Below are 13,480 nucleotides of genomic sequence, written 5' to 3'. Positions count from 1 at the left end.
TTTTAAAAAAACAGCCTCAAGACATTGCTTTGATGTGTGAAGTTCACTTTTTAAACTGAGGTTACCTTTGTAATGTTGGAACTCATGGCAAAAAGTAGGTCCCCAAAAAGAGCAACGAAATAAGTATCAAAATAATCCATGACTTTTAAGGGAGGTAGGTTGAAGGATAAGTATTATTCAAGGCAGTCACTTACTCTTCCACTAACAATGCTACAAGATCTTTCACATCCATGTGAATGAGCAGACAATTCTCAGTTTAACTCCTCATGTGAACAAGTGCAGCATTCCCTCAGTGTCTAGAAAATGTGCTTAATTGAAGAATACACTGAACCCCCAATTTTCTAATTTAGGAGCATCAGAGCCATAAAAAAAACAAGTCTGACAATCAGTTAGGCTGAAAGTTCACATCCAAAACTCAATGTTACCTGGTAAAATAGTCCAACAGTTCATCACAGTTTGTTTAAAAAAAAGGTCTGCTACTGTAATTCAGTCATACCAATCAAAACACAGCAAATTTGATCCCTGTTTGTGGCAGTTTGACTTGGTAGGAGAATGCTTCCTGCAACCTTTTACATGGCTTCAAGGCACATTCCAGATGCTTAGCTCAGGCAATAAGTAACGTATTAACAGATGAAACTTTTTGAATGAGAAGATACGACCGCACATTTAGCTACACGGGTCAGACATAGGCTGTTCAGCTCTCAGCCAATTGTGCCAATCAATTAGCTCACAGGTGATCTGTACATCAACTCCCAACCGTTTATGTTCAATGTTATTTGATACTCTTTAAAAATTTGTCAACCTTCATACTGGTTATATCAATGTCCATACTCATTTTCCACTCTGCACAATAAAATGTTTCCATATTTCTCTTGTAAATGGCAAAGTGCTGATTTTAAGATTGCACCCAGCTTCTCTGTATGTACTGAATCATTAAGCACCTCCATTTGATCAACATCTCATTATTTAATCTTTTTACATCCTGTTATCATTTTAGTGGATTTGCACTGTATACTTTTCCAAGGACAATACATCTTTTATGAGGCAAAAGCAAAATACTGTGGACATTGAAAAGCAGAAATATAAACAGAAAATGCTCAGCACATCAAGCAGCATTAGTGGAGTGAGAAACAGAATTAATGTTTCAAGTCAAAGACCCTTAATCAGAACAAGGTAACATTAGAAATATAACAGGTTTTAAGTAAGTGTAAGGTTGGGGATGGGGGGATGGGGGGGGGGGGGGGGGGGGGGGGCGGGGGGGGCGGTAGGTGCTACACTAGAAGCCAATGCAAAGCTTTGTGATTCAGAGGAAGCAAGTTCTCCTTTAATTCCAATAATTTCTTCCAAATAAATGATGATATCATTTTTACCCATATGGGGCTTTGCTATGCCTACCCACTTGTGGAATATGTGGAACATTTATGGCATTTCCTGTTCTCACCCCGAGTTTGAAATTTCATTAACGTCGGTTCCAATTTCACCTTCCCTTCACCTTTACATTGCCCTGCTCCAACAATGAACTTCTTTTCTATTTCTGTCTCAATTTCTTGCAATAGGCAATGAGCACACATTCATTAATAAGATCATTGACTTCAATAGCTACCATCACCATACTTTCTTATACCACTTCTGCAAAGACTCCATTTCATTCTCCGACTTACAGCTATTCTGACGATGTAACATTGCATACCATGTCTTTGGTTATGCATTCCTTTTCCCCCCTCAACTAAGGGATCTCCCCCTACACTCTGGCTGACAGGGCTCTCAGTTGTTCATTCTATTTCACATATTTGAGAACACTGATAGTGCTTGTCCTCAACTTCCACTTTTTCATCTTCATAATCAATGATTGATTTTTCTCCAGTTCCACCAACTTCCAAGTACTGCCGTCACCAAACCCACATTCCCCGCATATCTCCTTTCAACACAAGGGGAGAAACATTCCCTCCATAAAGGCCTGACTATCCCTCAAACCCAACATCACTTCCCTTTTCTATACAATCTCAGGAGATGCAGTATCAGCTCATTTAGTTCCTCTCACTGTCCATGTCCCCAGCAGCTTATCTCCGCAGTGATTCTTTTACTATAGCATATTCTATTCTCTGCTCAAAATCTGAAAGACAGACACCAATGTGGACTGGGTGACCACGTTGCAGACCACATCCAATATTGACCAAAGTTTTTTAAAAATGTATTAAATATGTATTAGTTTGATAGCACCTTTGCAAATAACGTCAAACATCTTTTCTCTTTTATAGTTGTTTGGATTCACTTTTGACATCAGAATAACGTACACAGTAAGAATCTCAAAATTCAGTATGCTAAAATAGTAACTAATATTTCTCTACACGAAAATATATTATTATTGACAAGTGGTTTGTACAGTTTTGTAATAGGTGTACAGAATTAAGTGTATGAAAACTCCTATGGCAGGAATATACAGAAACACTTATTATGGCAACAAATTTATAAACAGACAAGATGAAAATCACAGGCTACCTTCAATCACAGAGTATCATCAATCCTCTGAAACATGCAATTTTGGTACTGCACTATGCTCACACTTAGCTCGGTTTCTTCTCAATTTTAATCAATACTCTTAATTATGCTTGTTAGTCCAGTGATCACAATGAGGTTGGATTGAGGTTTTTGCTTTTCCAAGATTGCTTATTTAGGAAGATGTGGGTGGAGGAGGACAAGAGGAGTGGGGGAAGAGAGGGTCATATAACTAGCTTCATTCATATAAAGAAATGTCAAAAATAGTAATAGTTTTAGAGTTAGAGTCAAATAAAAGGGGGCCCCCCCACGACCTGGTCGGATATTTGCCTGACAGTGAGCCTGGTGCTTTGATTGTTAGCAAAGGAACACAGACTATTTTACTGGGAAAAGAGTGCCAAGTTATTTCAACTTGGAGACAATTGTAGTAACCTGTGTGTTACCAGTAGAGTCTATGAGTTCTCAAAGACCCAAAAGGATGTTGAGAATGTAAGATCTCTAGTAGTTTATTTTAACTGTCATTTTAGCCTGAAGATAAAAGGGAGTTGAGCTATCATTCACAAATAATTAGCATTTCTGCCTTGACACAGGCCCTTGTGATTCACATGGTCAAGAGAAAGGATGCAGAAAAAGCCAGGCTTAGCGAGAATATCACTTTTTAAATTTACTTGGATTAGGTGCAAAGGAGTAACTAGAGGACAAAAATGGCCTAATGGCTCATTATGCAAGAGTACAGGTAGAAGCTTGTGTTTACACTGAAAAGACAAAAATCAGAAGGGATTAAAACAAAGTTGAAAGAGTCACCTCACCGTAAAAGACTAAGATTGTAAATTACCAGCTCTGGGAGCTAAGAACCATTTTGGAATAAATCTTAGAGAATTGTACGTCTACATAAAGCATGTTGTGAAGCATGACTGTGAAGAATGTTTTTTAAGCCAAACTGAAAGAAGGAAGGGTATTCCACTCTGCAGATTGAAGTGCAAGTTGTTTTACAAAGGTAGCATTTACGCAATCGTATTTTGAGTCTGTTACAATAAACATCTTAATATGTGAAACCCTGAAGTGTCAGCCTTTCAGTTACTAATTGAAAGTTTGAATTCTTTTTTAAAAATATTTTGGTCTATTGGATCATAACAGGATGGCAACACTGGGGTGTTTCAAACATATCAGAAGCTGTAATGTTTACTTAATCAAAATTCAGCATACTGAATTTTTACAATTGAATACAGGGCACAGTACTCATTTTGTTCATATAATTTATTGAAAATAAATAAGAAAAATTGTAACATTTTATTTGCAATTTATAAAAGCATCTAATTTCTCTCAAATATTATTTTCTTTATAAATGTTTGTCAATTTAATATTGAAGTTTTATTACAAAACACTGACCAACTATTAATAAAGGTGCCAAGATACACAAAACAAAACTCTCAATTAAAATACAAGCGTCCAAATTCCAAAACACTTGCTTGGGATAATACTTCCATCACAACCGTAATAAGGAATGAGTTAAACTTTTTTTCCTTTATTCATTCTTGGGATGAGGGCGTCGCTGGCTAGGCAGCATTAATTGCCCAAAGGGCATTAACAGTCGATCACATTGCTGTGGGTCGGGAGTCACATGTAGGCCAGACCAGGTAAGGATGGCAGTTTCCTTCCCTAAAGCACACTAGTGAACCAGATGGGTTTTTCCAACAACCGACAATGAATTCACAGTCATCATTAGATTCTTAATTCCAGATATTTATTGAATTTAAAATCCACCATCTGCCATGGCAGGATTCAAACCTGGGTCCCCAGAGTGTTGTCTAGTCTCTGGATTAACAATCCAGCAATAATACCACTAGGTCATCACCTCCCCAGTGATTCTCGCTGATATCACTATCCTGGTAGTATAGTGTCCCAGTAGAATCTGAACTTCAAAATAAATCTTGATATATTAAAACTGAACACAAAAGATGGCTAGAGTTGTTGGTTGGTTCACCGAGCTGACTGATTTTCATACAAACGTGTTATCAATGCTGTGTAGCCTCCGTTGAAACTCTATTGTTCTGTCCCGGTCTGACTTTATATGGTCTGGTCTGTCATGGTGGGCAATCTTGTTTCTGGCTTTTTACCGCAGTCATATGTAGCTGGGGAACAAAACTGGAAACAAGACTGCCTACCCTGACAGTCTGGTCCATATAAATTCAGACCGGGACAGAACAACAGTGCTTCAACGGAAGCTACACGGTACTGACAATGTCACCTAGAAGGGAGATGAAACGTTTGCATGAAAACAAGTCAGCTCAGTGAACCAACCAACAACTCCAACTGCAACCCAAACTACAGATCTTTGCTGAATCGTTAAACAAAAGATGGCCATCCAAAGGTCATCTGACTTCTTTTGTGGATTGAAATGACTTGGAAATAAAGAAAATCCACACTGATGCTGAATCTATGTGCTTCCTGAAGCTAATCCAAAAGGATATTGTCAAATTAAATGGGTTATACAAACAAAAGACCTCAACTGCCTCAAGCTCTCAAGGTATCAAAACAAATCAAAACGGGATAATTTTAATCAATATACAAACAATCCCATGTTTGGGGAAAAAAGGATTTTAAATGTGTGGAAGTCATACAATGAGGGAACAATTTTGTTGTCTGCTCTTGATCAGAGCAAAAAAACAGAGTTTGCAAATACAATTCCCTCAAACAAAGCCACTGAATTCACTGAAGGTCATCCAAACCATGAAAGTAATAATCAACAATGCCTTCAAAGTGGGAGATCCAAGCTGAGCGAAGGACTGCCTTGAAACTACTGCAATTTTCAAGTTCATCTGAGATCCATCCTCCTGGATGCTTCGTATCTAACTAAGAATTCTTTGCTTCAACAGACCTTCAATTCAACTTGAAAACTTCAATGTCATCTAAGAAATCACCTGCCTGCCACAAAGGAAATCTGGATGCAACTTTGCTTTAAAATGACAAGGTGTAGAGCTGGATGAACACAGCAGGCCAAGGAGCATCATCGGAGGAGGAAAGCTGACGTTTCGGGCCTAGACCCTTCTTCAGATGCTGCTTGGTCTGCTGTGCTCATCCAGCTCTACACCTTGCAATCACGGTTTACCTTGATCAGTACCTACACTGATTGTGTGTAAGCATATATGGATGCACATGCCATGCAACTGAAATCACAGAAACACTCTATATTCAGTCTATTGTGCCTGCACCAGCTCTATTACTTAGTGCCAATCTCCAGCCTTCTCCCCCTTACCTCAATGAACTACTCTATCCAAAAAATCCAATACTGTCTTGTACGTTTCAATTGAACTCACTTCCATTACATTCCCAGGTAGAACGTTCAATATCCTAACAACTCACTGCCTAAAAGAGTTTTTCTGCATTTCATCCCTGCTTCATTTGCACATAATTTTAAATCCATGCCCTCATTCTTGTATCTTTTACAAGCCAAAATAGCTCCACTCTATCTACGCTGTCTAGCCTACTCATGATTTTGAAAACCTCAATCAGATCTACTCTTAGCCTTCTTATTGCCAAAGAGGTATATCACATTATTTTTCGGATAAATGAGGGAGAAGTAGTAACTTACCCTAAAACTTAAAATGCTTTCAGATGGATTATTTAGTTGGAACACTCAAGTGGAGGGCAAGGAAACATATGCCTCTTATGTATAAACAAACATTCTGATCATGGACAGTAAAAGGGAACAGATAAATTCTGTCTGTAAAAACAATCATTAATAGACTCAGTTGAATTAACTGCTATCCTCAACAAAACAAAGCATTAGTACAAAAATGGTGGAAACAGTAGCAGAATCTCTTACTCCACTACCGTCCCCACTAAGAGGTTTCTCATCTGCAGTCGCAAACAGAATGTTACAGATCAGCTTACAAAGTCAATTTCCCTAACAATGAATTCAACTACAAAAATGAGCTTCTGTTGAAAATGACAGCAAAACATACTTTTAATTTTGTTGTTGTATCTCGTTTCGACATTTTGCGTAGAACCAATCGAAAGTCAGCATCCACCAAACTATCCACTTCTTCAAATCCTTGGACTGCAGGAACATAACCCAGTTCATTCTGGCTGGCTCCAAATCCAATGAAGCCTGGAACTGTTCCCTTGTCTTTAGCCAGCAGCTCAGCTGCTTTACCACTGCTAGATGGCTGTTTAAAAAAAAAAGCATTTCACAGTCATTTATGCAAACTTCCTTGGAAGTCAAATGAGGTCTGCATGGTATCTGATTCTGACTTCGGGAGAAATAGCTGGAGAACACCTAAAAAAAAAAGTTGCAATGAAACTACATCAACATTTGTAGCACACAGAATCACCAAAAAGTTCCAACGATAAATCTAGTGGCACTAATCCTCAGAAACATTTTGCACAATCAAGTTCCCATTCTGAGATTCTATAAATGCAGGATACAATTTCTCCAGACAGTAGAGAAAAGGAGGGCTACTACCAAGCCGAAGGCTTGTAGCGTGGAAGTAAGTTGGGCAATTTTAACAAAAACCATCCACAAATAAATGGACTGCAGTGCAGACAAATGTTGGAATTGTTCAGCACACAAGTGGTAGCATCCAGAAAAATCACGTGCCTTGGAATGAGAAAGTGGTAGAGAAATCAGAACAAATAATTATGTATATGACGAACTGTGTGGAATGTTTCAAGACAGAAAATATTTAATGAAAGTCTGCAGTGCATCTCGTAGACAGTACACACTGCTGCTACCGAGCGTCGATGGTGGAGGGAGTGGATGCTTGTGGATGTGGTGCCAATCAAGCGGCTGCTTTGTCCTGGATGGTGTCAAGCTTCTTGAGTGATGTTGGGCCTGCACCCATCCAGGCAAGTGGGGAGTATTCCATCACACTCCTGACTTGTGCCTTGTAGATGGTGGACAGGCTTTAGACAGTCAGGAGGTGAGTTACTCGCTGCAGTATTCCTAACTTCTAACCTGCTCTTGTAGCCACTGTCTTTAAATGATGAGCCCAGTTCACTTTCTGATCGATGGTGACCCCCAGGATGTTGATAGTGGGGGATTCAATGACACAATTGAATATGGAGTGGTTAGATTGTCTCTTAATGCAGACAAGTGTGAGGTGATGCACTTTGGTAGGAGTAACCGGAAGGCAAAGTACTGGGCTAACGGTAAGATTCTTGGTAGTGTAGATGAGCAGAGAGATCTCGGTGTTCACGTACACAGATCCTTGAAAGTTGCCAGCCAGGTTGACAGGGCTGTTAAGAAGGCATACAGTGTTTTAGCTTTTATTAATAGAGGGATCGAGTTCTGGAACCAAGAGGTTATGGTGAAGCTGTACAAAACTCTGGTGCGGCCGCACTTGGAGTATTGTGTACAGTTCTGGTCACTGCATTATACGAAGGATGTGGAAGCTTTGGAAAGGGTGCAGAGGAAATTTACTAGGATGTTGCCTGGTATGGAGGGAAGGTCTTACGAGGAAAGACTGAGGGACTTGAGGCTGTTTTCATTAGAGAGAAGAAGGTTGAGAGATGACTTAATTGAAACATATAAAATAATCAGAGGGTTAGATAGGGTGGATAGGGAGAGCCTTTTTCCTACGATGGTGACGGCGACCACGAGGGGGCATAGCTTTAAATTGAGGGGTGAAAGATATAGGACAGATGTCAGAGGTAGTTTCTTTACTCAGAGTAGTAAGGGACTGGAACGCTTTGCCTGCAACGGTAGTAGATTCGCCAACTTTAGGTATATTTAAGTCGTCATTGGACAAGCATATGGACGTACATGGAATAGTGTAGGTTAGATGGGCTTGAGATCGGTATGACAGGTCGGCACAACATCGAGGGCCGAAGGGCCTGTATTGTGCTGTAATGTTCTATGTTCTATGTTCTGAAACAAGTACACTGAAAAACAAGAAGATATCGCAATGTTCCACAACTATTTTCTGGTTTTGGTGCATTACACCTGTAAGATCTGCTTATAGCAATTAGGCAGGAGGTGTCTAACCAATTTTGCTTCTATGCAGTTCTTCAGTAGAATCCAAGCACCGCCTCTAAAAGGAGATGACTTTTATTGCACAACAAGGGTTGTGCAGACGTGCAGACTTGGCAAACACCAGGAATACTGGAATAAAAGCAAAGTACTATGAATGCTGAAGATGTAAAATAAAAACAAATATTGCTGGAGAAACTCAGCTGGGCTGGCAGCAGCTGTGGATAGAGAACAGAGTTAATGCTTCTCAACTCCAGTACACACTTACTCTAAATTGAGGAGGGGTGGAAATGTTGTTTTACTGCTATGGACAAAGGGAGAACAAGAAATGGTGAGGGTGCCCAGAGTAAAAGGCAAAAAGGAATGTTAATGGTAGCACAGGTGTGACCTATGAAAAATAGTTGTTCACAGTATTAACAGTAGATGTTGAAAGAAGAAAATAAATCAGTTCTACTGAAAGCAAACAAGACAGCATGTGGTGGAGGGCAGGAGATACTATGGTGGTAGGAGGGCAATCAAAATAAAGACCGTGTTCATGCTTTGAATTTGCTCAGCTCAACATTGAGTCTTAAAGGCTATAAAGTGGTTCAGCTGAAAAACCAGGCTTTGTTCCTCCAGCTTGTGTCACGCTTCACTGGGGCACTGCACCAGGCCTGGTACAGAAATGTTAGCATCGCAAGACTGAAAACGCTGCCTTCATGTCTCTGCTCCTCTACCCAGTATATCCTGTCACCCTGTGCTCAAGCCCCAAAATTGCTGAACTCAATATTAAGAGCTGAAGGCTGCAGAAGTGGAAATTTAGGTGCTGTTCTTCCAGCTTGCATTGAGCTTTGCTGGAGCACTGCAGCGAGCCTCAGACAGAGACGTTGGCCAGAGAACATGGTGTTGAAGTGGCAGGCAAGTGAAAGCTCAGGGATTTTCTTGCAGGCAGAATGTAGGTGTTCTGCGAAGTGGTCACCCAATCTGCATTTTGTTTCCCCCAATATACTGGTGACCACATTGTGGTCAAACACAGTAGACTAGAGTCTAGTCTAGAATCTCTGCAGCCTTCTGGATTTAATAGCAACAATTTTAGGGCTTGAGTACCTTTCCCTGTTCTTTCCCCCATCCCCACACTCCCCATTAGCAACTACTCATTCCACCAAACTGACTTCCAACCACTCCTTTGTCTGTCTGTTTTTCGCTCTCTTTGGGCTCTATCTGCACCTATTGTTTACTCCCCTCTCCTCTCTTCTGTGCAAAAACTTTCCTTTTCCTGGCTACCATCAGTTCTGAAGAACGATCACTGGACCAGAGATATTAATTCTGATTTCTCTGCAGATGCTGTCAGACCTGCTGAGATTTTCCAGGATATTCTGCTTTTGCTCCAAACAGGACCACCCTGTTAGATCCATTATTTCAGTCTGCTCCTGCCTCATTAAACTTGTTTCTCTCCACATTGGCTCTATTTTTGTGACCTCATCCAGTCTCTTCCCACTTACACATGATTCTTCTAACACATTACGTTGACCCCACAATTTACAGTTTCCTGGCCTCAGTACCTCCTCTCCATTATGGCATGCAATCCCTCTAGATATCCATCCTCCATAAGGATGGCATTAGGACTCCATTTCCTCATTTGTGTCTTAAATTGGTAATGCCTATGCCCTCTGGTCCTCGATATTCCTACAACGGGAAACAACCTTTGTATATCTATCTTGTCAAGTCTCCTAAGAAACTTGAATGTTTCAATAAGGTGAAATATCATCCTTCCAAAACTTCAATGTGTACAAGCTAAACGTACTTAAACTCTCATGAGACAATCCCTCCATGCCCAGGATCAACTTAGTGAATTTTCTCTGGACTGTCTCCAGGTTCTCCTTGTTCACATTTTCCACCCCGCCAACCTAAGCATTATCTTCAGGAGGTCACGACAATCAAACGTCATCTCCTCCCCTCCACTGTCAGCAGACCAAACAGATTGCTTCCTTTGTGACACCTGGTCTACTTCTCCATCAATAACAATATCTCCTCACTTGATTCATTGTACCTTCCCAGGCAACTCCCAAAACTTAGATAACAAGGTGTAGAGCTGGATGAACACAGCAGGCCAAACAGCATCAGAGGAGCAGGAAAGCTGACGTATCGGTTCTGAAGAAGGTTCGAGGCCTAAAACGTCAGCTTTTCTGCTCCTCTGATGCTGCTTAGCCTGTTTTGTTCATCCAGCTCTACACCTTGTTATGTCATATTCTCGAGCAACTGCATTTCCTACTATCTCTGAATCTCCTAAAGCTGGCCTTTTTATTTCCTTCTTTTCATTGGCCAAGGGCCTAAATACATGTTCCAGTTCAAGCAAAAATTTACTTTATATCTTTCAATCTAGGCTGCTGTCTTCACAGAATGTGGCTTTCTTTACATTGGCAAGACCAATGCAGATTGATTTACATTAGCTCTGCCCATAAGAATGACACAGAGCTTCCAGTTGCTTTCCATTTCAATGTATCATTTGGTCTCACATTGGCATGTCTGTTCTCAGCTTGTTGCTGTGTTTCATTGAAATCCAATACAAATTAGAGGAACAATTAAGGCCGTTCACAGCCTTCAGAGCACAACACTGAATTTCACAATTTCAGTGCCTCTAAAAGCAATGTTTTCAGATTTGAAAGTGGACAATGGCAGTGTTAAATGCTGCCCAGAGTACTGAATACAGAAACTAGCTGCAAAGTTAGAGGTGCAGCCCTCCTAAGTGAACATTAAAAAATCCTACAGCATCTCTGAAGAGCAACAAAGTCCTCCTGGAATAAACAAAAACAGAAATTGCTGGAGAAACTCAACAAGTCTGGCAACATGTGTGGAAAGAAAGCAAAGTTAACATTTTGAGTCGTGACTTCAGTTCTGTAGAAGGGTCACTGAGCCTGAAACGTTCACCTTGCCTTCTTTCCATGGATGCTGCCAGACCTGCTGAGTTTCTGCAGCAATTTGTTTTTTTTTGGTTCTGTTTCCGACCTCCAGCATCCACAGTTGTGGCTTATTTTAGCCCTTCTAGAGTCCTGACAGGCGCTAATCCTCCCCAACATTTAAAAACCCATTATCACTCGGTTATTTGGTGGGAGAGTTCCTGCTGTGCTCAAATAAGGTTAGATATGTAAACCGGAAGGGTTTAGAGAGAGAGAGATAACAAAGCGTGGAGCTGGATGAACACAGCAGCATCTCAGGAGCACAAAAGCTGACGTTTCGGGCCTAGACCCTTCATCAGAAAAGGGGTGAGAGAGAGATATGGGCCGAATGCTGGCAAATGGGACTAGATTATTGCAGAATATCGGATCGTCATGGACGACTCGGGCCGAAGGGTCTGGTTCCGTGTTGTACATTTCTATGACTCTTAACTTTGCAACATTAAAACAGTGTCTAGACTCCCAAAACATTGCACTGGTTGTTAAAGCGCTTTGGGAACGTCCCAGGGTCGTAAAAGAGCAACAGAGGTAAAACCTTATTTTAAAAAAAACACACGAATTGTAAAGTGGTTAACGAGTTAGATACTCGAAGGGGGACAAAACGTAACAGGGGTACGTGGGAATTGAGACGAATGGGATGGCTCTTTCCAAGGAGATGACACAAGGCAGCGACATGCGGCCGAGTACCCCGTTTTTGTGCGCTGTATAAAGTGTGCATGATTTCAGGAAGACTTCCGTCGGAGTCCTGTCCAGAGCAACAACCGGCAGCACCGCCCACCGCTAACGACATTCACTCCCCGTCCCCCTCCCCCTCCCCCTCCCCCTCCCTTACCTGCACATTGCCTTTCGTTCGCTGTTTGTTTTTCCCACCCATCGCGCGCCCGCTCTCCGCCTCGCGGCACTTCCGTTACTTTCAAACAGCCACGACACTCCACATTCCCCGAAACTCGCCCTCCCCCTCACTGCGCTTGCGCCGAGGCACCCCGTGTGCTCCTCTCTCGAACCAACCGGCCAGAAACAACAACTCTCAACTTGTGTCACATCCCCAAAGAGCGAAATCCTCACGAGACAGACGCGGCGGTATTTTGCAATGATTTGTAGGTGGGAAGTGGCTGGAACGGTGCAAAGTCTGGGAGAAATCTAGGTGACGCTGTACTCCAGGGAATTTCGATTTTTGAGATAACAAGGTGTAGAGCTGGATCAACACAGCAGGCCAAGCAGAAACCTGAAGAAGGGTCTCGGCCCGAAATGTCAGCTTTCCTGCTCGGCCTGCTGTGTTCATCCAGCTCTCGTTATCTCAGATTCTCCAGCATCTGCAGTTCCTACTATTTCTGAAACAAGGTCCATTTTTTGTTTTGGTTCTTAAACCCCACTGAGGTCTTTGATTCATAATGAATTTGCAAGAATGCGCATTAGAATACACAACTTGCACGTATAGTATGATTAACGTCGACTAAACACCTAAACTGCTTAAAGGAAGCAACATCAGCCAAACAAGCGATATATTAGGCTGGTGCTCCGAAACCGGTTTATTTTACTTCCTATGTAAAATATTTTATATTTGACTGTGTTAAATTGTATTTCAGAAATTGCTGAAAAAACTCAGCTAGTCTGGCAACATCATTGAAATCAGAGTTTAATGTTTTGGGTCCAGTGACCCTTCCTTAATTCTGAGAGTCACTGGCCCTGAAACGTTAACTCTGATTTCTCTGCACAAATGATACCAGAGCTGCTGAGCTTTTTCAGCAATGTCTGTTTTGTTTCTGATTTACAGCGTCCACAACTCTTTTGATTTTCATTAAAATCTATTTGCCAGTTTATTGCTTATTTCATTTGCCCAACTCATTTCTGCATTTTCTGAGGTAACGTCTCAGATTCTACTGTTTCTTGTAAATTGGTATGCTTTGCATATTTGCCCACTTCATTATCAGTTTCTGAATCCAGGTCATTTGTATAAATTAACAACAATAATGGTCCCAACTGAGAGGCCTGGAGCAGACAATTAATTTTACCCTAACCATCCCAAGCCCAAAATAACTCCACAAGCTATACACTTCAGTCATGAAATATACTTCAAAAC

The 13,480-nt window shown here is 41.1% G+C and overlaps 1 protein-coding gene across 3 annotated transcripts in view; it reads right to left on the bottom strand.

Moving 5' to 3' along the window:
• ltn1 (listerin E3 ubiquitin protein ligase 1) overlaps positions 1-12,363 on the bottom strand; it is a 139,709-nt gene extending 127,346 nt beyond the window's left edge. For all 3 annotated transcript variants that reach the window (XR_009446562.1, XM_048540310.1, XM_059650366.1), the window contains exons 1-2: positions 12,233-12,363; positions 6,462-6,665 (exon numbers count right to left, since the gene is read on the bottom strand). Coding sequence is in view for 2 of the 3 variants with exons in the window: in XM_048540310.1 (XP_048396267.1) it covers positions 6,462-6,665; positions 12,233-12,274 (246 nt within the window). In the remaining variant the exon portion in view is untranslated. The remainder of the gene's footprint in view (positions 1-6,461; positions 6,666-12,232) is intronic.
• Between the last annotated feature and the right edge of the window lie 1,117 nt (positions 12,364-13,480).

The sequence above is a fragment of the Stegostoma tigrinum genome, chromosome 12 (genome assembly GCF_030684315.1).
Source record: "Stegostoma tigrinum isolate sSteTig4 chromosome 12, sSteTig4.hap1, whole genome shotgun sequence".
In the NCBI taxonomy this organism is placed as follows: Eukaryota; Metazoa; Chordata; class Chondrichthyes; order Orectolobiformes; family Stegostomatidae; genus Stegostoma; species Stegostoma tigrinum.
The sequence above is the reverse complement of the archived record's forward strand: the minus strand, read 5'-3'. Positions and strand labels throughout refer to the sequence as shown.